The sequence below is a fragment of the Gossypium arboreum genome, chromosome 7, assembly GCF_025698485.1.
Source record: "Gossypium arboreum isolate Shixiya-1 chromosome 7, ASM2569848v2, whole genome shotgun sequence".
NCBI lineage: Eukaryota > Viridiplantae > Streptophyta > Magnoliopsida > Malvales > Malvaceae > Gossypium > Gossypium arboreum.
Window position 1 is genome coordinate 1256481 of NC_069076.1, and position 27061 is coordinate 1283541.

The 27061-nt window shown below is 33.0% G+C and overlaps 1 protein-coding gene across 1 annotated transcript; it reads right to left on the reverse strand.

Moving 5' to 3' along the window:
- Positions 1-24005: 24005 nt before the first annotated feature.
- Positions 24006-25833, reverse strand: LOC108467003 (phenolic glucoside malonyltransferase 1-like). The gene has a single exon (XM_017767436.2). It carries the CDS (start codon positions 25613-25615, stop codon positions 24197-24199), a length of 1419 nt encoding a protein of 472 aa, XP_017622925.1. The 5' UTR covers positions 25616-25833; the 3' UTR covers positions 24006-24196.
- Positions 25834-27061: the final 1228 nt, after the last annotated feature.

Below are 27061 nucleotides of genomic sequence, written 5' to 3' on the forward strand. Positions count from 1 at the left end.
TGTTTCCATTTTCCATTCCACATTTCTCTTCTTCTTGTAGATCCACTTACACCCTATGAGTTTAATCTCAACCTATAAATCTACAAGTTCTCACACTGTATTGGATTTCATAGAATCCATCTCGGCATCAATGTCCCACATAGTTGACCTGTCGTCAAATGTAGTAGTTAATTTGGGTCATTTTTGCACTTGAGTAGCTTATTTTCTATGAAATTTAGTATTTTATTTCACATTTTCAGTATTTAGTACCTAGGATTAAATATTAATAAAATAAGTGTTTTTAAAACATTTTATAAGTGCTATGACCCAAAAGGCCGACACAGGCATTAGGTCGTACTAATATGTTTAGTTGAGTGTGTAAGATGAATATTTATAGGCCCAATTGACGTGGAAGGAAGGGACAAGTGATGCAAAAGCTTCTTGGGATGTCAAAGCACAAAATGAACCATACAAAGCATAAATTGCATGTCATGTTGTGCTATAGCCCTTGCATGGTGTGACATAGGTCAACTTCTTGCCCAAGTATATTGGGGTTTTTTTCTTCCGCACAATCAGTTTTATACGAAAACCTAGGACGTGTCGAAGACCTAATTTGGGCTGCCAACACTTCTATAAATAAGACATTAGGGTTTTTATGTAACTAAGTCATCCTAGACGCACTAAAAAACCCTAATAGTTTAGGAGTAGGATTATATTAATTTTCTTTGGGTTTTTCTTATCTATTTGTTTTTCGTCTTGGAATCGGTTTTGATCTAGGAGTTTATTTAAATCATTTAAGTACTTCAGTTTATCTTTTCTTTGCATTCAATCTATTTCATTATTCCAATCAACCGATTTGCTACTCTATTCTCCATTCGATATCAATCTAATATTATTCAAATCTCTTTTCTCTTCAAATTCAATTGTGTACTTTACATGATTTATTCATTTGAGATAGAGATTATGAAAATATGAGTCGTTAAATCTCTTAGGGGAGATGATAAGCCATAAAAGTAACAGATTTTTAACCCCATTCTTAATGCGTTTGTGGATGATTTATTATATGAATTAGTGAATTTGATGCTCCTAATCTTTTAAATTCATGTTTCTATACTTAGGTGAGCATAGGGGAGCGAAAGGAGCGAAAAACGAACCAAAATCGGGCAAAAATAGCTGTTTCCAGGATGCACACCGCCTGGGCATTTCCACATGGGCTGGCCACATGCCCATGTGCTAGTCCGTGTCTATTTTGTACCCTGCTTCTTTGTTACGCGGAAAAACCCCATTTTTAGGGTTTCTGAGAATTCTAAAGTCTATAAATACACACTAGAAAAGGTCCTAAAGGGAACATGCAGAGTAGAACGCTGAAATTACTCGAAGAATGTCGACAAACTCAACTCAGAAGCAGGATCTCCTTCAAGACTGAAGATTTCCATTCAATTTCTTTGGAAGTTTTTCTGTTTCTTTATATTTTGTTGTTTTCCTATTTTTATGATGTTTTCCTTTTCAAGTATGAACTAAATTCCCTAAATACCTAGGAAAGATGAAACATATGATAGATCTTATTATTTGATTTTTCTGAATTACATGATAAATATTTGTTCTTGATCTCAATTATGTTTACTTACCTTCATGTTTAATGTTTTTCAGGATATTAATTCATGATTGATGTGCTTATTCAGTGGAGTAAAAATGTAACACCCCGAAAATTTATACAGTAAGATATTACTCTTAATATAGTAAAATAAGGAAATAAAGAGACAAGAAAAGAAAAATTGAGTTATGTCACTGGGAAGTATATTATGACATATTGATTCAAGAAAGGACTAAATTGTAGAAGTAAGAAAAGTTTTCTGGCCCAAGAGTAAATACTTAAAATTTGGGGATTAAAGTGTAAATATAAAAAATTTGAAGGGCTAATAGTGAAAATATTTTAAGGGTGGAAGGATCTAGAAACCAAGGAAAAATTGATGAATTAAGACCAAATTGAATAGGTGAAGAATTATGAGGGACTAAATTGCAATTTTACCAAAATTAAATGATGACTCAAAAATGGAATTTTAAAAGATCAAAAAGGGCAAAATGGTCAATTGGAAGAGAGAGAAATCTAGAAAGTAATGATGATGTTGGAGATATTTTAGATTAATTAATTAATTAAATATTAGTTATTAATATTTTAATTTGATTTTTTATATGATATTTTATTATTTTATTATTATTTTCTTAGTATATATAAAGAAAGAAAGATGAGAAAATTCTCATCCATTTTCCATGCATTCACGTTAGGAAGAAGAGAAGAGAAGAAATAAACTTTTCATTCTTTACAATTTAGTCCTTCTACCAAAAATTCACCATTTTCACCTAGAAATCAAAAGAATTTTCATAGCTACCAAGGGAGAAAAATGTTAAGGGCGACTATGAAAAGTTAGAATATCAAATTGGATTCAAGGAATAGAAGCTGGAAAAGAGAGAAAATCAAATTAAAGATTGGAATCAATAGAACAAAGTAAGTACATCAATATTTCAATATATTTTTAAGTTTGTTATTATTGAGAAAACATAGAAATAATGTTATAGTAGAGTCTTCTTATATAAGGTTCTATGATCTTGATGAGTTAGTGAAGGGAAATAGGAGAAAGTGATGGAAAATATTGTAGAGAAAGGGAATAAGGGTGTTATAAACATGGTAAATAATATCTTGCACTAAAACAGTTTTGGACAACAGCAGTAAGCTAACTTTGAAAAATCACCAAAAATTATGGAAGTTGAATTAGAGGTTGAATAAAACATGAAATTAAAGCTTATTGAGTCTAGTTTCTTATAGAAGAAACGGTGTAAGCAATGGAATTGTAAATCATGAAATATGTCAAATTGTATGTTACATTGGGTTGAATGTGAAATATTAGTACATTCGTATAATATGAAACAATATGAATCTGAAATGAACTATTACCATATATGCTTGAAGTATATATATAATGATTTGTACATGTTATATGGACACATGGAGTGGAAAGTATGTGCATATAGAATTTGATTTATGTTAAGTTTGATATGAATTATTATCGAATAAATATGCGTGAAATATATGGAAATTATGGTAAATGAAATTTTAATATAATGAAATAAATTATTTTAAATGGTGTTTAATGATATATTTCATGACATGCACATATATGATTATCTTTGATTTATTGATACAAGGAAATTATGTAGGTGGAGACAAGTATTAAACTCAAGTGTGACGTGTTGAGAAAATAAGTATATCAATGTTGAATTTATATAAAATATGCGTAAGTATACTAACAATGTTGATTGATGCTAAGACAAGTGTCAAGCTATTGATTGAATGATATTATATTTATCTATATGATGCATTGAATCGGTAAGTATTTAACGGAAATTTTTGCTAAATGATATGCAACTCCGAGTAATGCTCCGAAACCTTGTTTCGGCTACGGATACAGGATAGGGGTGTTACAAAAAGTCCCTGTTTAAGAGTAGTTAAAGAGATTTTTAATTAATCAACCTAGAGTCAGTTATTTTTATTCTTGAAAGAGATATTAATATAATTTAGGGATTTCTATGGATCAAGTCAAGTGAATAAATCGTCTAATTCAGATTTAGAATAATAAGTGAAGTCTAGGTGGATTCTTTCCTGGGTATTGTCTCTCTCATCGGTTTTCTTTGATTATTTTCCCAATTCGCTCTTTGTCGCTTAGTAATTAGTTTAGTTAAATTTAGACTTTACAATAATCCCTTCAATTTGTTCGGCTAAATAATAAAAAGATAGTAACTACTAGTACTTTTAGTCCTCGTGGATACGATATTCCTGACTCACTATAGCTATACTACCATTCAATAGGTGCACTTGCCTTTGTCGTTTTTTAGTTAGTTCATAACGTCATCAAGAGATGAACGAATGGATGAGTATTTAATTAACGAAGGATTTAGGGTTTTCCAGAGAGGGTTAGTGGTATAAATTACGTGTCCCTTAAACCACTAGGCTTGACAACCCTAGGAAGTTATCATAGGCTAGATGAGGTCGGGAGATAAGTCGAACCAAGTAAGTCGTAATTTATCTTTGTTGAGAAAGTGAGATCGGGAAATAAACAAGTATCAAGCAATCTATTAATTAGTTAGTGGTCGGGAGGTAATAATTGGTTAATTGGTAGCTAATCCACCCTAGAACACTAATCTGAAGTTAATTACAAATCCTAAGGCGAGTTAATCTTCCTAATTGGTTTAGTGATTTTAGTGATTTTTTATTTTTTTCTTATTTATTTATTTTCCTTATTTAATTTATCTTATTAATCTCTTTTTTGGTTTATCGTAATATAGGAATTAATTAGTAATACTTAGAATTACTATTAATCTCTTTTTATTGGTTTAGAATTATTATTGTAAAAAGGATTTTGTAGATTTATTTCATCGTCCTTTAGATATGACCCTCGGAATACTTCCAAGTGTTTCGTTATAACTAATCTATATTACCATTTGACTCGTGCACTTGTGGACACTGTCGTCTTTAATTCTTACATATTTTTGGTGTTATATTTTACTATAAATGATGCGGCCAAGTTGTCGGCGCCGTTGTTGGGGATGTTTCGACAATAAATCTTGAAAATATTTTTTTTTTACAATTAATAAGATAAGTAGGAACATTAAAACTTATAGATACAATATTTAATTTTTTTTACTTATTTTTATTTTCTTTTTAGGTCGTTTATGACTCGAAGCTCCAGCACTCCAATCGAGCCATACCTAGATCTAGTGCAAATTTTTAAGGGCAATCCTGAAATGATGAACGCCGATTCACCCGCGATAATTAATTTACCCCAGGCAAATCTATTATTTGAAGATCCATGAGAGTGATAAGGAAATAACTAGAAAGATGTTTAATGGAGTAAAAGACGTTGTGTGTGTATGCCCTACCTACACTAGATGCGGTGCAAGGAAGCATAAAACAGTCAACAATCAATACCAATAATTTTGAAATAAAGACGATCACGATTCAAATGATCCAGAAAATGATACAATTCAAGGAGAACATGGTGGAAGACCATAACCAACACATGAAGCGGTTCTTACAACTCTATGACACCTTCAAGTACAACGGGGCATATGATGATGCTATGAGTCTTCGATTATTTCCATTTTATATGTGTGACAATGCGGCCGATTGGTTAGACTCATTAGAATCGGGTTCCATTGCTGCGTGGAACGATCTAGTAGAAAAAATTCTTTATAAATTTTTCCTGGTAAGTAGAACCATTCAACTCAGGTGAAAAATCACCAACTTTAACCAATACGAATGTGAGACCCTGTACCAGGAGTGGGAGAATTTCAAGATAATGCTGAGGAAGTGCCCACACCATGGACTGCAAGCATAGCTCCAAATACAAATTTTCTATAACGATGTTGACGGACACATTAAATCTAGCTTAGACGAAGCATTCGATGGATCTCTCACATTTCATACGTACAAACGAGCCTACAAAATCATAGAAGATATGACTATGAACTCGTACATGTGGCCCAATGACAGGTTTATGTACAAATCAAAGCCTCAAACGATGAAAAGGTGAACAAAGAAAACAACGATGACAGATTCCAACGAATCTTATAGAAGCTCAATCGTTTGGATACGCTTGTCAAGTCGACAAGAATGAAGCCAAATTATGAGGACCAACCAGAAGAAGCAAATTATGTAGCTAATAGGGGTCGAGATCCCTATTCAAATACCAATAATCTTGGTTCAGTGGATCATCTAAACCTCAAGTGGGGAAGAAACCAAGCTACATGTGGACGACTCAAATCCTTAATAGAAATCCTTTACAACCAAATGAGCTAGTTCATATTGATGTTTCAAAAAAAAAGTGGTCAGAGTCTCCCCATCAATACGGAGAATAATCCTCGAAGAGATGGAAAGGAGCACATAAAGGCGATTACATTGCGATCAGGCAAGGAATTGAAGTCTTGCCAAGCAAGCCCATTCATGAAGAGGAAGTGATTCCCAAGACGTCGATGAATACACGGAGGAGGAAGAAGTCGAGGATCAAGAGCCAATCGAGGAGGTAGATGAACCGATTCCTGACCCAGTAGTCTCAACTCAAAACACAAAGATGACACTATTCTCGACGAGACTAGAAGACAAGTAAAAGAGGGATGAGAAGGATTTTTTATGTTTTCTGAATTTATTTAAATCCCTCAATGTCAAACTACCGCTCTTAGAACTTATCAATAAATTCCAAAATATTCCAAGTACCTAAAAGAAATTATGAAACAACATAGGAAAATAAAAAAGGGCGAGCAAATTGACATTGATGCTTCATTGTAGCATGCTAATCACAAATAAGATACCCCAAGATTAAAAGATCCAAGTAGTTTCACAATTCCAATAGAGATAGGGGATCAATACTTTAGCAAAGCCCTCTACGATTTAGGGGCTAGCATAAATTTAATGCCCCTATCGATCAATCGAAACCTCAGACTCGAGGATCTCAAGAACACCTCAATAATGCTACAGCTTGCCGATAGATCCTTAGTGCACTCGAAAGGTGTACTTGAGGATGTATTAGTTAAGCTAGGGATTCATAATCCTCATAAACTTTGTAGTCCTTGACTTTAAGGAAAATTGGGAAATCCCTATTCTATTGGGTAGGCCATTTTTGGCCACTTTTAAATCAACTACCGATCTTGAGCAAAACGAGTTTATTATAAAAATCGATGACAAAATAGAAGCTTTCAAATGCAGCCTTAATTCCCAAAGTGAGGGATCAATAGGGGAGGAATGTTATGTTTAACCTATAACATCCTCGATCGAGGATATCTCTTCAGTTGTGTTGGTGTAGAAAACCAAATTACAAAGGAATGTGATAAATGGCGAGATCCCAGAAGAAGTGGAATCAATTGGAAGGGCAACGATAGTCATGAATGACGATTGAAGTTAATGGTGAAGTTTAGAAAATTGTTGGACACGTCCAGTAGCACGAACATATATTAACCATAGAAGTTTAATAAACTTGCAATGTAACACACCTAACCTGGTCTGGTTGTCGGACCCGAGCTACAAGATGTTACAACAGTTAACAACATCTATCATCCAAGAATTCAACTTAAATATAAAATTGAAACATTAAGAATTCAACCACATTATTGTAATATGATTTACAACCAAAATCAAGCTTTAATTGAGCTTACGAAGCTCTTAAACCAACTCAGAAACAAGTCATGACTAATTTGAAACTTTTATGAAATAATAGGTAAAAAGTAAAAACATGAGTCATATTGTCGGGTGGTCAGGCCATGTAACAGGCTGATTGATGCCCTGTGATGCTAGAAGACATAGTTGTGTGCCTAAGCCGTGAAGCAGACTAAAGTCGTGTAAAACTGGGTCACATGGCTGTGTTGCCAGGCCGTGTAACAAATTGTAGCCGTGTGGACCAATTAGAACCTAAATTAAATAAACCACATTGCCATGCCATATGCCTATGCATGGCACATTGTCGTGTGGCAGACCGTGTATTAGACAATGTGCACCTAAAATACCTTCTAAACCAAGCAACAACATCCTAAGTTCACTTAAGCCACAAGCAAGCATTTAACCATTAATCAACCTACTCAAAAACATTAAAAAAAAAACCAAAACCATACCTTAAAACATCCATCCTAAGTGCCTAACCAATATGCCACACTTGGCACCTCAATTGAACCATTTACAACCACACATTCATTATCATTCATACCAAAAATTACATACCTAAACATTCTCACATAATCATCATTTCAAATACCAAAACATAGTATTTATAAACACTTACCATAACCTTACCTTATGGACCACATAACCAAACTTAACCAATTCAAAATATAATTCACCCAAAGTGTTACATAAGAGCTCAAACATATAACATCTAATGCATTTACATGCAATACCTATCCATTCCATAGTACCTTATAACCTATAAAGCAAGATCAAAGAATTTCATATAAATAGACTTTCATATCCATAAAGCTACCAACTTAGCCAAAATACCATTTTAACATTCATGTACTATTTCAACCCACAACTTGCATATATATACATTTGTAACCAAAACACCTATTTACATGCTACTTATAACCTATTTCAAAATGGATAAAAATCTACCAAAAGAGTTGACAGATAGTGTGATTCTCCAAAGACGATCCAATTGATAACACGAATCCGACAATCTATAAGGAAGAAAATGAAACAAGTTAAGCTTACTTAAAGCTTAATAAGTTTGTATAAAATTTAAACACAACGTACTTGCCATTTCATAATTTACTTAATGCAAATAACATACATACTTATCATTCTATAATCACCTTATACCTTTCACAACATAACCAAATAGGTTAGTACATCATTCCATACTATCTATGAACATGGTATGCACATGAACCATAAATATAACACCGGTACAAAGTACCTAATAATATGGTCACTGATACATAGTACCTGATCAATATAATCACTAGCACATATTGCTTGATAAACCCTAATGACATGTCATTTGTATCTTAATCATTCATTAAGCTCACACGGGCCTTAATTCTCATACTCTTTCCATCATTATAACATAATACCATATTCAGCATGATCATATGCATTTTATATCAACTCTGAGTTCATTTCCAAACAGGTAAATTGCTATACTTTACAATTTAGTCCTTCAATATCCACTTCAACATTTATTTCAACAATCATGCCAACAATATACACTTAATACAAACATAAGTAATTATCAATAAAAAATAACCTAATAAGAACTAACCTAAACGAAAAAACAACAAACACCACACTGAGGACTACTTAGCAATTTTCCCTAAACTTTTACCTTTTATTCACTTTAGTCCCTAAATTGAAACTTAATTTTTTTTTTCAAAATTAAGCCCAAAACCCTTAGGCCGAATTCACCTTTACTCTTTTACAACCTATAATTAATGAAAGTTTACAAGAACTTCATGCTAAATTTAATATTTTATTATTTTAGTCCCTAAACTTAAAAACTATTCAAAATCACTTTACAAAATAATCTTATTTCATCATCAAGCTTCAAACTCAAGAATTAACATCTAAAAAGCTTCAAGAACATCAATGGTAAATTTTCAAAACTTTGAAAGTATTTCAAAATAGCCTACAACGACCTAAAAGACATAAAATTTATGAAAAACGTGTTAGAAATTCACTTACATGCATGAACCCTTGCTTGGCAAACCTTAAGCTTTATCCATGGTTAGAAATTCACTTACATGCATGAATCCTTGCTTGGCAAACCTTAAACTTTATCCATGGTGTTTTTATGTTTGGTTTTTCTATGGAAGAACAAAAAAAGAAGACGACGACTTGTTTTACTTGTTTTAAGTTTTGTTTAATTTAAAATTAATATTACAAAACACATATATTTAATTCAATTTCCTCCACTAATCGTCCACTAACCTTAAAAAGGGTATAATTACAATTTAGATCCTTAAACAAACATTAAACATGCATTTTAGCTAATAGCAATCAATAGAGATTAAGTTTTACATCTTTTATGATTTAGTCTTGTTTCCTTAATTAACTAGTCAAACGTCAAAATTTACCAAACCAAACTTCAATAGACACTCTTTCAACTTTACTTGGCTTCGCATTGAGCTCAACAAAATTTCTTTTCAACCAATTCACATCTATTCGGGCTCTATAAATTGAGTCCGAAACCCTCCCTAAAAGTTGCTCGTAGACATCTTTCCAATTAGTTGCAACAATTGACCCAATCACTACCGACCCATCCACCAGTAACCCAAGCTGTAACTGTATATCCTTTAGTGTGATAGTAAGATGAAATGTGTGCATCTCGGGTCTCCATGTTTCTACCAACGCGCTTATAAGTGCGGGGTCCAATTTACACCCTCTACCCATACAGGCCATATGCAAAAATATCGTATCTCTCAAGTATGGCCCGATTAAAGACGGGGGATTAAAATTTCTTTGAAATAGCCGTTGGAGGGAGGGAGCCATTATAATTTGACCGCTGGGGTGCGGTGTAGGCATTATGGAAAACACTCGTTTTCGTTCTCTCTCTCTGAATTTTGCCTAATCCGATAAATTTTAGAAAAACTAGTCTAATCAAGTAATTTTCCAAACATACTAGCATTTATGGTAATTCACGCATTTTTTATAAAAATAACCCAAAAAATTTAATTAGTTATCAAAATGACTCTTTTTTTTAATTAAGCATGAAAATGACCTAAAATCTACTGTAAAAGTTGGTGGAACCAAAGAATTTCTGAAATACTGCAATTTCAGAAAATATGGGGGACTTTTAAAAAACATTTCCATTTTCTGGTGGAGCCAATTCATTTGGCGCCACTAGTTCGCCTGACAACCTGTTACTTTTTTTTTTATTACTTTTTTTAACTTTTGTCATTCTTTCTTTTTTTTTTCTTTTTTCGTTTTTTTAAGTTTTATTTTATCCTTATCTATTTTATTTATTTTTATTATTAATTTTAAAAATTTGAAATGTTTTATAATATATAGTTTTTAAAATTTTAAATATATAATTTTGAATTTATTTTTAAAATTTTAAATATTATTTTTAAATATAAAATATATTTTTAAATGTTAAATATTATTTTAATAATATAAAACATTTAAATATTTTAAAGATATGACCTTTCAAATTCATTATTAGTTTTATAATATTTTAAATATTTTTAAATTATTTTATAATATTTTAAATTATAATTTTAAATTATTTTAAAGATATTCAAACCTTTTTAAAATTCTATTTAAAAGTTAAAAATAATATTTTATTTAAAAAAGTGAAATTTGAATTAATTAAAAATATATTTGTTAAAAAATATTTATTTGTTAAAAATAAATTTACTTAAAAATATATATTAAAAAGAAAAAATTAAATTAAAAATTAAAATATATATTATAACTAATCACATCATGTCAACGATGTGACCAGTTATAAACTTAAATATTAATAAATAAAAAAGAAAGAAGGGATGAATGTTATAGTTATTGTAATATTATAATTAATTATATTGTATTTATATTTTTTTATATTATGCAAATATCAAAATGTCTTCGGAGCAGATACGGATCGCACTTAATCGAGGATCAATGAAATAGTAAAATTAATTATAAATTAAATAAAACAATCATTTTAGTTTCTCTTTTTTTCTTGCTAAGCACTACTTTGCTCAACGTATTTTGATTGCATGAAACTGATCTCTATTTAGTTATTATTATTCCTTTTAACTATTTTCTTGCATGAAATTAATCTCTACGTGTTAGTTATAATTTTTAATTTTAGGTGTATTCATAAATTTATATATTAATTTTTTTAATTTTAGTACACATTCATAAATTTATGTACTTAATATATATTTTTAATAGGTAAAGACAAAAAATAGTTTTTAATATATTTAAAACTTTAAAAAATTAAATATATTAAAAATGTTAAGTATAACCAATTTTAAAATTTTAAAATAGTATATATATTTTAAAAATTAAATATATTAAAAAATATTAAGTATAAACAATTTTAATATTTTAATATATTCAATATATTTTTAAAAATATATTTTAAAATTTTAATATATTTAATATATTTTTAATATATTTAAAATTTAAAAAACTTAAAAAATTTAAATATATTAAAACTTTAAATATATTAAAAGAAAATGTTGACTATAAAATATACTTAATATATTAAAATATATTAATATATTATTACTTTTTAATTTAAATATATTAAATTTTTAGGTTACTTTTGTAGTTATATAGTTGCCTTTAGTTTTATGCTTAACTATGATTATGACTTAATAATCACATTAATTTCTACGTGTTATTATTAATATTTTATGACAAATCTTCATTCTATTATTAATATATTATTAACATATTAATATTTAATTTAACTTAAATAAAAAATACTTAGAATGACTAAGTTGGTATAGTATAAGTGTGATGTTTTTGTTTTTGAACCTTTCAATTTTAGTCTTCAATATATAATTTTATGTTTAAATTATATAGATAATTAATTTATCATATTTTTATAAAAAATTTACCATACAAGATGGGTATCAAGTTTTGAGGCCGCGATTTCATTTTCCCAAGTACAATCCGGATGAGCGGATCATGCCATACTTACAGTTGGTGGGATTTGGAGACGTCGCATTAATTCAGAGGTTTGACCTGAGGACGAACTTAATATCCGCCTTGGTTGAGCGGTGGTGTATGGAGACCCACACCTTCATTATGCCGTGCAGGGAGTGCACTATCACATTGGAAGACGTCGCTATGCAACTTGGGTTACGAGTTGACGGTGCTGTGGTCATGGGTTGAAGCACAGTGTTGGAACCTTCAGTACTATGGCACAGATTGCTTGGACGGTCCCTTAATGATGGGGAACAGAATTTCATATGCTTAAAATTGGTATGGTTTAGAGCAAATTTTAAGGAGTTTTCGAGCACTGCCACTGAGTACGAGGTGATGTGTGTTGCTCGAGCCTATATTATGTAGCTAATCGGGGGGTATTTATGCCGAACACAATAGGGTCTATTTAAAGTACTTGCCTCTATTGGAGGAATTTTCTCGTGCCGGTAGTTACAGCTGAGGATCTGCAGTGTTGGCCGCATTGTACAATTAGCTTTGCCGAGCAACAAAACATGGGGTTAGTAACATGGCTAGTTGTCTGGGTCTGCTACAGTCTTGGGTTTTATACAAGATGCCGTTTCTAGTGGCTGTTAAGCACCAACCATATTCGTGGCCACTTATAAATAGGTAAAAACAAAATTATACTTAACATTTAATGACTCATACGTGTGGATAATATTATCCAAAGATTAACTGCTAATATGTTTGTTTCAGTTTCAGATGGACGATGTCTTTAGGAATTGGTGCGAACCAAACCTTAATAATTTACCGCCAAATAACAGAGGTGTATGGCAGAGAGAAAGTAATATATATTTATATAGTTTAAGTAACGTTGATTTAACTTATCCATTTGCAGTATGTGATGTGACTTGACTCATTATATTATATTGTGCAATTCTTGTGGATGTCGTATTCTGCATAGAACATTACAACCCTTATTCCTCAGTAGGTTCACGCTGAAGCTCATATATGGTGTATTAGCATTCTGGTGCTCAACTTCTCAACCGTTGAGTGGTACAACGGTGATCGAGTTATGCGACAATTTGGTTGTAGACAATTTGTGCCGGTCGAGCCACAACAATTTGCTGATATCACGGTAAGACCATTAGGAGGAAACATACAACAAATTGGAATATGAAATATCAATCTTATGTAGCACTATGGAATGCCCAGTACGACAAGCGACCTAAGATGCACTCTTGCATGTTTGACTTTAGTCCCTCAACTGAATACATATAGTGGTACATGACTCGATGGCGCGTTTATTTATATGGTGGACAACTTATGATAGTACTGGGTCACGACTACAGACGTGGAAATCAACCTCTGGAGAGCTAGAGAATTAACATATGATGGAGCTCGACTCAAAGGACCAACCTTTGAACATATTGAACCAATGGGTTGACACTTTTTGTGATGAGTTGCAGAGCAGTTCATATCACTAGGATATTGGCGGCTCAAGTTCATATCACTTGGACATGGGCGGTTTGAGTTCATTTCACCCAGAGCAACCACAGATATCATTTGATATGTTTGGTAATAACATATACTCCACCCCACCTCAAGCCACGTTCTATCCAGCTGCCGATCCTCCTGATGTGTACAGTACACTCCAACGTCCATCCCGTCAACGAAGGCCCGTAAACCCTTATACCCCGAACAACGATAACATTTCCGGTTCTTTCTAATTTTGAGTTATGTAAATTTCAAGTGTTATGTAATATTTGTTGTATTTGTTTAAGGTTCCACAACTTATTTATTATTCTTTTTTGTATAATTTATAATATCTTTTAAAGTACTTAAAGCTTAACACTAAATAATACAAACTTTATTTCTAAAAGATCATAAAATGCAAACATCAGGTACAACATTTAATTTCTTTCAGACCGTGAAAATTGACCAGTGTAGACGTTTCCATGGGGACATTTGTTCCGATTGTGGCCAACTGTTTTACATATAGTGCAATGCTTTGGATCAACTTGTTCTCTTATATCCATGTCATTCTGAATCCTCATTGTTGTCGTTCTACCTTTGACTTTCCTACGTAGTGACCGATCTAACAACATCTCGAATGCAGGCGGTTGCACTTCCCATGTCGATACTGTAACAGCCCAAATTTACCCGGGCCCATGAAACAAATAAAAATAGAGGAAATAACAAAAGTTCATTTACAGTCCATTTACAATAAATAGGCCTCAAGGCCTGATAAGCCCAAAACCCGCTACACTTGTAACCCAATTGGTCTAAACTAGAATGCCCATTAACCCTATACTCGGTTACACCCAAAACCTTTAGCCCAAATACCTAAAACCCAACATCCCCAAATACCCAAACCAGACCCAAACTAGCAAGGCCCAGTGACTAAATCGAATCTCGCCGTAAACACCCAATCATCGTGCCTCTTCATCTCGCATCGTTCTAGTGGCCCTCTATCAGCGCCGTGACTCCGGCTCCGTATCGCGCCGTAATCGACGCATTCACAGTCAGATTTCTCGCTGTTACCTATAAAAAGGGAAAGAAACAACAGAGACAAAACAAATATAGCAAGAAATAAAATCGAAATCTGTAAAGATATTTTATGAGGCTATAAAAGCCCAAATAGAAACAATGTAAAGGGGCTACGGTTTTTTTAAACGGAGATATATAATAAAAATACAACAGTTTATCAAAGAAAACAGAGGTGATTAGTTCTTTACCTTTTCTTCTTGTTACAAACATATACAAATGTCATTAAAATAAAAGGAAAATGAGTTTACCATTGGATTTGCGCCAAAAATGGAAGCTTTTCAGCTTCCGACCGCCGCATCCGGCTGAGTCGACGAAGCCGCGTGGGCGCGTGAGTCCGATGACCGGGGTTAGGCCCGACGGAGGCCGGAGCCCAGAGGACTTCCTCTCTTTTCCTCTTTCAAAGGATCTCTGTTCTTTTTTTTTTAAACTAGGGGCTAAAATGATTTTTGAAGTTTTTTCTTTTTACATTTATAAGCAACCTATACGACGTCGTTTTGGGATGACCGTTTAGTGACCAAAACGGTGTCGTTTTAGGGCTGAGGATCAGCGCGTTGACCTGTGACCCGGGGAGGATCCACGCGTTTTTGGTAAATGGGCAAATTGCCCAATTGATCCTCCCGCATTTTCATGTTTTTAAAATTCATTTTATTTTTGTTTTAATCTGGCCCTAAACTTTTGCATTTATTTTGATTTAGTCCCAATAGTAATTAAAATCTATTCTGAAGATCGACGTCGTTTTTAGGGATTAGGGCTAATTGCCCAGTGAGTCCCTCCATTTTTAATATGCTTTTCAATTAGGCCCAAATTGTTTGTTTATTTGTAATTAACCCTAGATTTTTAATTAAATTTGATTTTAATCCTTTTTATATGTTTATTTTATTTAAATACTATGTGTATTATTTATTTTTATAAATATTATTTATAAAATAGTATATATATTATTTTTATCATATATTATTCATTATGTTATATTATTATTATACATTTTATTTATAAGTTTTATTATACATTATATATTTTACTATATTTATTATTCCTTATATTTTTATTTTATTATAAATTATATATTATTTTATTATTCTTTAATGGTGTAAATTTTAATTTTTTTAAATTATTATTAAATAATATATAAATCATTATTAAATAATTAGCATATTATATAAAGTTCTAGAATTTATTATAAGGTTTCACACATTTTTAATATAGTATTATTTATATAAATATATATTAAGCTATTATATCATATAATATATTTTATTATTTTTTAAAAAAAATTCTCTTTATTACCCATATGTTACTCTAAATATATTTTTTTTCAATTTTTTAATTGTTTTTTATCCTTTTGTATTCATTTGGTATTGTTTTAACATGTTAATTTTATCTCATAGATTATTTGTTATCTTTATGTTATTTTATTATTCGTATGAAAATTGATTATTTATGACGTTATTTAAAGATTATATTCACATGAAATACTATTGTATATGTATGTGTAATTTGTATTGTTATATTCATTATTTTGCTATTTTGTATTTTTTGCATAAAATTATAATGTGTTTATATTTATGTTATTTATAATTATATATGCATGAAGGGACAATGTATATTGTGTAATTTATGTCATTATTTATTATTTTTATATTATACTTGCATGGAATAATAAAGTAGGTATCATGTAGGTTAATTTGTTTAATATTGATCTTTTGAAATAAGTTGAATGCATCATCACTTTAAAGAACTTTTATATTTCATTCAATCCAAAAGAATTTAAAAAATAAGGCAATGTTTTTGGTACTTAGGAATTTGGGAAGTAGTGCCCTAACATGCTGGGTTGCGATTTCCCGTTTATCTAAATGCCTAAAATATCCTCCTAAATAAGTTTTGAAAATCACAAGATGATTTCAGTTACGAAAGTTTAAGAATATCGCGTCCAATCATGCTGGATGTGATGTTTATATTCTTTTGAAGCGAAATAATTTTTTTTTAAACTCAAATCATTACGATTTTAATAGGAGATCTTATTTCTAAATTCTTTCAAACTTTTGACATTAAGACCAAACTATTCAATTTGGCACCAATTTTGGGCGTCGCGAGGGTGCTAACCCTTCCTCATACATAACCGACTCCCGAACCCGTTTTCTCATAATTTCGTAGACCAAAATGTTTTATAAGGTGATCCAACCATACTTTAAAAGATTGGTGGCGGCTCCCGTTTTCAAAATACTTCCCTTTTAAAAAGAGGTTTCAACAGATACATCCCTTAATACGGGGAATTCGTTACCCTAAATACGCAACGTATGTTCAAGAGTGTACACATTGTTGATATATTGTTTGAAATTCAAACTGTAGGTAGCGCATGCTGCAACCACATGTGCATACGGATACCTTAGTGTTTGGAACATCTCGCACTCACACCTCCTATTTCGGAGATCAACTCTGTAGGACCGTGGCGAGATCCTCGACCGACGACTGATATACTCTGTCACTAAAAAAGTTTCCAAATTTCAGGAATATAGTTCTGCATTCATCGACCTAGCCCTTTGAGCATTCTCTTTCCTGGCATCTTTAATTTTTTCGATGTACACGTGTTCTACCTCTAACTGTTTTCCTTGTTTCAACCCTATTTTTTGCATTAAGGTTGCTAGCCTATAAAATGTGGCTGAAAAAACCGTTGAAATTGGTAAGTGACGCGTATGCCTCAAGACGGAGTTAATGGTCTCAACGAGGTTAGTTGTCATTTGACCATATCGGTACCCCTCGTCAAAACATTGAGCTTATTACCACGGCTCCATGCTACCCAACCATTGCCTGAGAGAAGGATTGGACCCCGCCATATCAGTCTCTAACCTCGCCAACTTATGTCTGAAGCAGCCACAGATTGTGAGAAAGAAAGGAGAGAAAGGAGGAGGAGAAGAAGAAGGAAGAAGAAGAAGAAGAAAAAGAAGAAGAAAAAAGGGTAATGTATTATTTTAGTAATTTATTATAAAATTATGGTGTTTTGTGAGTTTTAGCAATGTAAATTTTTTAAAAAATTGTATAATTATTTTGTTAGTAGTTTATGATTAGGTTATAAATTATTAGTTTTTGTATTTTGTTATAGTTATTTGTTTTGTTAATAATTTATGGGATTAGGTTACAAATTGTTAGTGTTTAGTGTATTAGTGTATTGTGATTTTTTAGTAATAATATATTTTTAAAAATAATTTTAGAGCTATTTTATTAGTAATTTAAGATTAGGTTATATAAATTGTTAGTGTTTAGTGGTTTAGTGTATTAGTGTATTAGTGTATTGTAATTTTTTAGTAATATATTTTAAAAAATATTTTATAGCTATTTTATTAGTAATTTAAGATTAGGTTATATAAATTGTTAGTGTTTAGTGGTTTAGTGTATTAGTGTATTGTGATTTTTTAGTAATATATTTTAAAAAATATTTTTATAGCTATTTTATTAGTAATTTAAGATTAAGTTATATATTGTTAGTGTTTAGTGGTTTAGTGTGTATTAGTGTATTGTGATTTTTTTAGTAATGTATTTAAAAAATAATTTTATAGTTATTTTGTGTTAGTATATGATTATAAATTGTTAGTGTTTATAGTTTAGTGTTTTGTGATTTTTAATGTAATTTTTATATAATGTAATTTTATATTATTATATTTTTTTGATAATTTTATTGATTTATTAAAATGTTGATTAAATTTGTTGTTATATAATTTTATAGGTTATTTGGAAGTTCTTCTAATTAGGTATGTTTCTAGTTCTTTTCTTTTTAATTGTATGTTTTTTATATTTAGATAGTTTATATGTTTTTAATTATATAATTATTGTTATCTAACATAAAAAATTGTAGGTAAAAATGAGAAGTTATGAGATATTTACAGTGTTTGTTTCTAAAATTTGAAATAATTTATTGTATCTTTTAAAATAAGAAAAATGAATTCAATTTTTTTAATTGCGATTTGTAACAAATGGGTTCTTTGATTGAAAATACAAATCACATATCAAGTGCCATTAAGGAGATGGTAATAAAATTTTTATTTCATAGTCATGTTATTTGTTGAATTAAATTATATTGTATTAACTATTTCACTAATATAATGATGTTAGGAGCCGTACCGCGTATTGAGAGGCCGTGTTAATAGTATAAGGTTTCAGCCAGATGAACACCTAATACCGTTCTTGGAGTTAGCCGGGTTTGGATCAGCAGCATTGATCTGGACTTTTGATCTGCGATATGACTTGATTTCCGCTTTAGTCGAGCGATGGCGTCCAGAGACCCACACATTTCATTTGTCATGCGAGGAGTGCACCATCACTCTAGAAGACGTTGTAGTACAGTTCGGGCTCCCCATTGACGGGAACGCAGTCACGGGCTTAAGTTCGATCTCCAGGCCGGCAACCCTTTGCTATGAATTACTTGGACGCTCGCCAAATGAGGGGAAATTTTCCAGTTTGAGGTTTTCATGGCTAAAGGCCAATTTTGAGTATTTGTCAAGAACTGCCAATGAATAGGAGGTGATGCAGGCCGTTCGAGCTTACATTATGCACCTTATAAGGGGTGTACTTATGAAGGAATCAAACGGCAGTACTGTTCACTTGATGTACGTACCCCTATTATCTAATTTACATAACACCCGTTCATACAGTTGGGGATCCGCAGTGTTAGCCATGTTGTATCGAGAACTTTGTCGGACGACAGATCCTTCTGCGGTGGACATAGACGGATGCCTCATACTGCTGCAGTCGTGGGCACTTTACCAGACGCCATTCTTGGCATCAATTAGTCACCAATCATATATATTCTCACTCGTTAATAGGTGATGAATTTTTATGCGTTATAACAATTAGTTGACTTTTTTTTTCGGATTATGTTGTTCTAACAATTTTTTTCTTAGATGGAGCACAAATCCGAGTATCGGAAGGTTATACACGGTTTTGATATACCGTCTGATGATCGAAAATCATTCTCGAGAGGGGGTAAGTTTTTCCAATATCAATTTTATTTTATTATTTTATTTCACTCGACCTACGTTAATATAAAAAATGTGATTAACTGTGCAGTTCATTTGGATGCCGCATTCTGTTCTAGAAATTATGGCTGTGATTCCCTCGTCTGCCCGCGTCCACTCAAACTTATGGTGCATTAGCGCACCCGTTATCAATTTTCAGATAGTGGAGTGGTATCATGGCGATCGAGTACTTCGGCAGTTCGGTTGCATTCAATATATCCCGAGTCTGCCAGTACGATTGGGGGATATCCATGGGATGACCAGGAGGGGGAGGCATGGGCTTGATTAGGGAGATAAGCATGAAGAATATGTTACGATGTGGAACAACCGGTTTGGGAGGGTACCTCAGATGGATCGTGGTTTGGATCTCCAGCCCTCGTTACAGTACCTAAAGTGGTGCTGTGATATAGGGAAACCATTTTTGTTTGGTGGGCGGTCGATGGTAGTCCACCCCGCATACGACACTAATTGGGAAACATCTTCCAGATCCGTATCATGCACTAGAGCCAGAGCAAGAGCAAGAGCCAGAGCCGGAACTACACTTTGGAGGTAGTTCTTATCATCCAGATTTAGGGGGCGATGACTATTTCTCGGGCTCCTCAGGCCACGGATATCATTCAGAGTTTGATATCTTTAACCCACTACCACCTCAGTACTCCAGTCATCCCGGCTCATATTTATCTCAGCACTCTGCTCCTTCCGGCCCGTATCCACTCATGTACTCAACTCCTCAAGAGTCGTATCCACCGCCGTACTCTACTCCTCCAGGCCCATATCCACCGTCATATTCTACTCCTCTCGGCTTAAGTTCATCGATGGCGTTTGAGATATATAATTTTTCGTCTATGTTTCACACACCCTCACATACAGATAAATAGAATGTTGATCACCGCAGTCGTCCGCAACGTGAACGTTGGGCTCCACAAAAATATACCCCTAGAACCACTCCATCAAACCATCAATTTTAGGGAGTTTTGTAATATAAATAACTTCCTTTTTTATGTAATAAATTTTTTGACATTTAATTTATTTTTGGCAAATTATTTAATGACTATTTATGTAATGAGTTTTTTATCATTTAATTACAAATGATAGTCATCATTCCTCCGGTTGAAGAACGTAATTATAATAGTAACTGAAATACATAATAAATCCGAGTTAAGTATGTATGAACACAAATAGTCATGCTTCACCCGGAGTACGTATGTAAATTGTATATAAACATGTGCTTCGAAGGTGAATTTTGGATTTGCTTGGGTTGAAGTACATAATTGCAAAAAAAAAAAGAGGAGTATTAAAAAAATCAATTTTAAAATGCTTAAAAAATCCATTTAATGCTACTCGGCGGGACTTTTTCTTCCAACATGTAATTAACAAAATCTTAATTTCTATCCGATCGTGACGATTGTCTAATATGGTAGTTTCGGAGCGGGCATTTATTCTGATTATGACTGGGTAATCTGCATACTCCACACAACTTCCCATCGGATTTCTCTCTAATGTCCATTTTGTTACGGATTCTAGATGATTGCGGATGACCTTTTAGGTTTCTACACAACCCTTTGTCTGTGACAAGCTCGAATGTCGTCGGAGGAACCTCCCAAGTAGATAGGTCAGGAAGTACGGGAAACTCATTCTCCCATACACGCAACGTGCGTTCGAGGTATACACTTCATCGATAAATTGATCTACATTGAGTAAGACTTTAGCACAAGCTGCTACAACATGTGCACAAGGATAATGAAATGTCCGGAACCTCCTACAATCGTACCGTCTATTTCGGAGATCAACTCCGTAGGACCTAGGTGGTATGCCGGGTCAACGACCGATGGTCTTTGTAACGCGAAATGTTCTATTATGTCGTGAATATACTTCTACATTCATCGACCTCGCCATCCAACAGTTTGCAACCATTGCATCCCTGACATATTCGACAAACACGTGTCCTGCCTCCATCTGGTTGACTTGTTGCTGACCCATTCTTGGCATCAAGGTAGCCAACCTGTAGAATGTAGCCGAGAAGACAGATGAAATCGGAAGATGTCGTGTTTTCAATAACACAGGGTTAATGCCCTCCACCAAGTTTGTGGTCATTTGACCGTAACGAAAGCCCTCGTCAAAACTTTGAGCCCATTGCCACGACTCCATGGTACCCAACCATTGTCGGAAAGATGTGTTCGTTTGACCTTCCATGTCATTCTCAAGTCGAGTTATCCTTTGCCAGAAAATGTGTGGCTCAAGCTCGTACGCTATTATGTATTAAGAAAATATAAGTTACAGTCTCATCACAAAACATTAGGTTATATATTGAAAGGATAAGGTTATTTTTTACCCATTTTCACAACTTGTCTCTTCCAGTCTGCATTCTTATAATCTTGATAGAAGTTAGACGCAATGTGCCGTATGCAATAAATAGATCTCCATGGCACACCGGAACGCCTAATAGTGGCAATTAATCCTTTCCCTCTATCAGAGATGATGCAAATACTATCATTACTAATAACATACCTCCGCAGGTTTGTAAGGAAGAATTCCCACGACTCCATATTCTTTTTATCTACGATGGCAAACGCAATCGGGAGCACGTTATTGTTCCTGTCCTGAGCAATCGCAAGAAGTAAGATCTGTGTATATTTACCGTATAGCCATGTCTCATCTACTTACACAAACGGCTTGCAGTGGGGAAATGCACGTACACATGGATCAAACGTCCAGAACATCCATTGGAAAATTCTTTTTCTCGGTTGTAGTTGCTCATCCGGGCCGTAATAAGGTCATGTTTGCAACTCAATGGTAGCCCCTGGTACGTACTCCCTTATAGCGGCAATCCATCCCTGCAACTCATTATATGATGCATCAAAATCTCCGTACAATTGCTCTATTGTCATCTGTTTAGCTATCCAAGCCTTCTGATATGACACTCGATACTGGAATAGTTCCTGTATTTTGGCAATCAGTACCGAAACTTTAATGGTCGACATGTCTTCAACCATTGGCATGATGCACATATAGATAGTTTTGGAATCAAGTTTTCGATGATCTTCTGTCATACGTGATGAAATGCATGTGTGAGGCCCAACAAATTTTCGTATCTCCCACATCTGCGACTTTTGGATAAATGCAGCTCATATCCGCCAATTGCAGCCTTCCGCCGACTTCCAACACTCTCCAATATATAATGTCGGTTTAGACACGACGACTATATAGTCTACTGATATATTCATACTATACCGTTTAATGGCAAATACGCACTCTTCCTTATTTTCGAATCTCTGGCCCACGAACAACTCTTCAGGATCAGAATATACGGCCATCTGATGAGCAGATTGTATTTTAGGGTACTTTGGGAACTCGACTACATGCGCCGCATCGGGGTCTATTCGAGACATGTGTGCCCCAGGATTATTATGTATCACAATACGATGAATCTGGTTCCCGACTGAAGACGCATTAACATTTACTTCCTCATTCACGCCTTCATCGTCAATTTCATCCGGGACCTCATCCACGTCGGGATCACTTTCACTATCGACTTCATGATTAGAAGGATCACTACTATGGTATACATCATCACCAACCACAGCAGTCTCGGGTGCAGCATTAAGATCAATGTCGATCCCATGTATAGTTGATTGACTACCAACGTATGATATCGGAACCACCATACACGGTTATTGAGCTCCATTTTCTTCACCTAATGGAGTGGGATCTTCAGTTTCCTCCACACTAACTAACTCAACAAATAACTGAATTGGTGCATTTTGGTTGCTCCAAGTCCCACAATAAAGAGCGACCATTGTCTTCACGTCTTCATCGTCTACAAGTTCTATTTCGGTGAATTTTATGGGATCCGTCGAAACTAGAAACTTGTAGAAAAGTTTCTAGATCCTTCTCCCACAACGTTTATAATTTTTTTCACTAATTTTTTTCCTTCATATCATCAAAAGAGATATTTCTATTGAATCTCATTGCTACTTGTTTGCGACATTCAAATTAAGCATGTGGGTCCCACCAGTTGCGCCTACCAAGAAGGCACAACTAGTCGTGCCTGTCAGATAGGCGCAACATGTATGTATGCTTTTTCCGTTCGTATATACGGGTTGTATACTAACTCGAAAAAAAAATATAAATATAATAAAAAATTTTAAACAAAAAAAAATTAATATTAAAAAAATCGGTTGCTCCTATCAGGTAGGCACGACCTGAAAAATTTACCATTTTCGTAATTAATCTGATTGACAACCTATTTTCGTGTATAAATTTTTTTTTATAATATTGAAGTAAAAAACCTGTTTTTCGGAATTTCCTTAACATATATATCAAACAAAAAATTATTTAGTAAAAAATACTCAACACTCAATTATTTGGAGAAATAGATAAAAGTGGGGTAAGCAATCGACCACCTCCACATGTTTTATTTTCTGCTTAAATAACATAAAGTGGAGCAATCGACCTCTGCTTAAATGAAAAATAACATAATATCAATACAAAACAACAAAATAAATTAAAATAAACCCTCCCGTTAAACGTATCTAGGAAACAACCAAGAAAAATTGTTCATCTCGTGCTTATTTAAAGCCAAACCAATTTCAACCCCCCCGCTCCCATCTCTACTTTCTGCCATGGAAATAGCTCCACTCTTATCAATGGAAACAATTACCACCTTCTGGGGTTTGCCCCATCCAAAATCTATTCCATAAACACCAAATCGAGGCGACCCTGCAACAGATATAATTTGAAGCTTTGACTCAGATGCTTCTTTAAGAACATCGAAACAATATGATAGCATCTTTTCCATTCCTTCAAGAACCCATCTCTCCGTTAAAGCTTTAACCATCCCACTTGTTTTCTGAACAGCAAAAACAAATCCGTTTTCATCAAGGAAATCCCTTGCTTTCGCCACTTCAATTTTAGGTCTATTACAGTTTCCAAAATAGTTTTGTGAGACAGGAGGGTTTAATCGTGGCCTGCAATCAGCTGTGAATGCGAAAGCAACTTTTCTATCTCCATCTCTTCTAGCTTTCATCATGCAAGTTGCTACATAAGCAAACGAAAGCACAAAAGTTGATAGATGCACTTCTTTCGCACTATCTGATAGTTTAGATAACACCCTTTCTCTTAACTTTTTGAAATCTTCACGAGTAATCTCAAACGTTGCTCGAACTAGATCTGATGCTGCTCCTCCTCCTCCTGCACTTGTCATGATTTTCAGGCTTTTCTTACTTGTATCTGAGTCTGACCAGCTACTAGCTAACCACTGGTTCAAATATAACATGTCAAGCCCATCAGGACCTTTGAGAACAGACCTGTCGAAAACTGGGGTTAGCTCAGGTGGCAAGGGTGAGTTCTCGTCGTTGCCTTGCTTGCATATATAAGCCCAAGATTTGATGAACATGGTTGTGGTTTGGCCATCAAGAACTGCATGGTGAGCTGTGATTCCTATGCAAAACCCCTTATTTGGGAAAAGGGTTACTTGCAAAGCTATAGCTGATGCCGAAACATCTGAAATTACGAGGTCAGGTTTGAGAGGATGCAACTCAGCAGCGTCATAGACCCCATCGCTGGAGAGGATGTTAAAGTCGGCATCGGAGTGGGCAACTGTGAGGGAAACTCCATCGTTTGGAGTGTATAAAATGATGGGTTTAGGTTCGTTTGGTGGCCACTTGAGATTGCCAGCGAGGGGGAGGTAATGGACGAGTGCGAGAGAAAGAGAGCGCTTGAGTTTTGGGAGGATAACTGAGTTGAAACAGGCAGGGGTTAACTCGTCGAATTGGTAAAAGAAGAGGCGCTCAACAGGAGGAAACTTGAACCAGATTATGTCGGAGAAAGTGAGTGGAAGACGGAACTCAGTCGTTGATTTTGGTGAGTTAAAGGTTGGGGTAACTTGGGTCACCTCAAGAATTTCCATTCTGTTTCGTTGATTATAAAAGACCATATCCATCAGCAAAATAAATTTATAATCCTTCAAATGTGATCATGATTATTCGAGTTTTCGTTTAGGGTCAAGAGAAGTAACTTTATTAGAAGGATTCACTTAATCTTTGTGGTGGAATTTTGGTTCCTCATTTCAATTATAAATCCGATTTTAATTAATAAATTATTATAAATTATAAAAGTAAAATAAAAATTGTAAAATTTAGTTTAATAGTTAGTTTAATTTTCTATTTAATTTTTGGCCTATTTTAATTTTTAAATTTACGTTGTTTACAAAATTAATCTAAAATAAACGGAAAAAAATATTTATTAGTTATATTGGTTTGAAATACACATAAATTAACATGTATACGTCACATTAACTTTTCATTAATTTGTAAAAATTAAAATATATTATATTTTTAATAATTTTTAAAAATATTTTAAATTTTAAAAATATTTTAAATTTTTAATTTTATATGTCACATCAATAAAGTTAATAAATATTATTTTTATTATTTTAAGTGATTTTTAAAATAATATAAATTTAAAAATAAAATAAAATGTTAAAATAATTCTTTTTTAAAAAACGTGTCACAAAGCATTCCAGAGAAGATAAAGTTGGCCGGAAAAGATGGGAACCTTGAAAAGGAAAATAATGAATGACGTCCAAGTAGACACGTCTCTAGTTTCAGGTGGATGAATCCAGCACGAAACTTTCTTCGTTTTATTACAAACCGTGAAGTCTACGCGCTCCATCACACACTATATAACAAGTTTTATTCTATGAAAACAAGGTCAATTTCAAAAATATTTTATTGGCCTATAGTTTTATTCCAAAGTAAATTTCGGCAGCACAATCCAACCTTTCTACCAATAAGAAAAGAAGAAAATTTTATTGATGGTACCATCGTGTCAGCCTGTCAGGTAATATCAATGTGTTCTTTCTAAAATATTTTTATTTTCACGTGTATTTACGATGGGAGAAAAAAATAAAAAATATTAAATGAGTGCTTGATTTTTAAAAAAATTATCACGAGAACAAAAAGTTGATAAAAACAATAACTCAATTTCATAAATGATTTTTCCTTCAATCTATTTTTGTAATTAATTAATTTTTTTAAAAAGTTTATTTTTAATTATTATTAAATATATTTATTAATTTAATATAAATAATTTTCATATTTAATCTACATATATTTTGTACTTATTATGAATTATTATTATAAACAAAATAAATGTGTTTATTCACGTAGGTGAGAAAGAAATTTAGTCTGTATAAAAGTACGAGTTTAAAAATTTTTTGAACTGATCAATATAACATTTATGCCTCATTTGGTTACTAGTATAATAATATGAGGGGAAAATTTATCATTTGCGAATATAACTCATTTTTTTATTTTTATCATTTCCATCCATTTTTATTTATTTGATTCTATATACAATTCATTTCTAGTTTCAACAAGCTAATAGA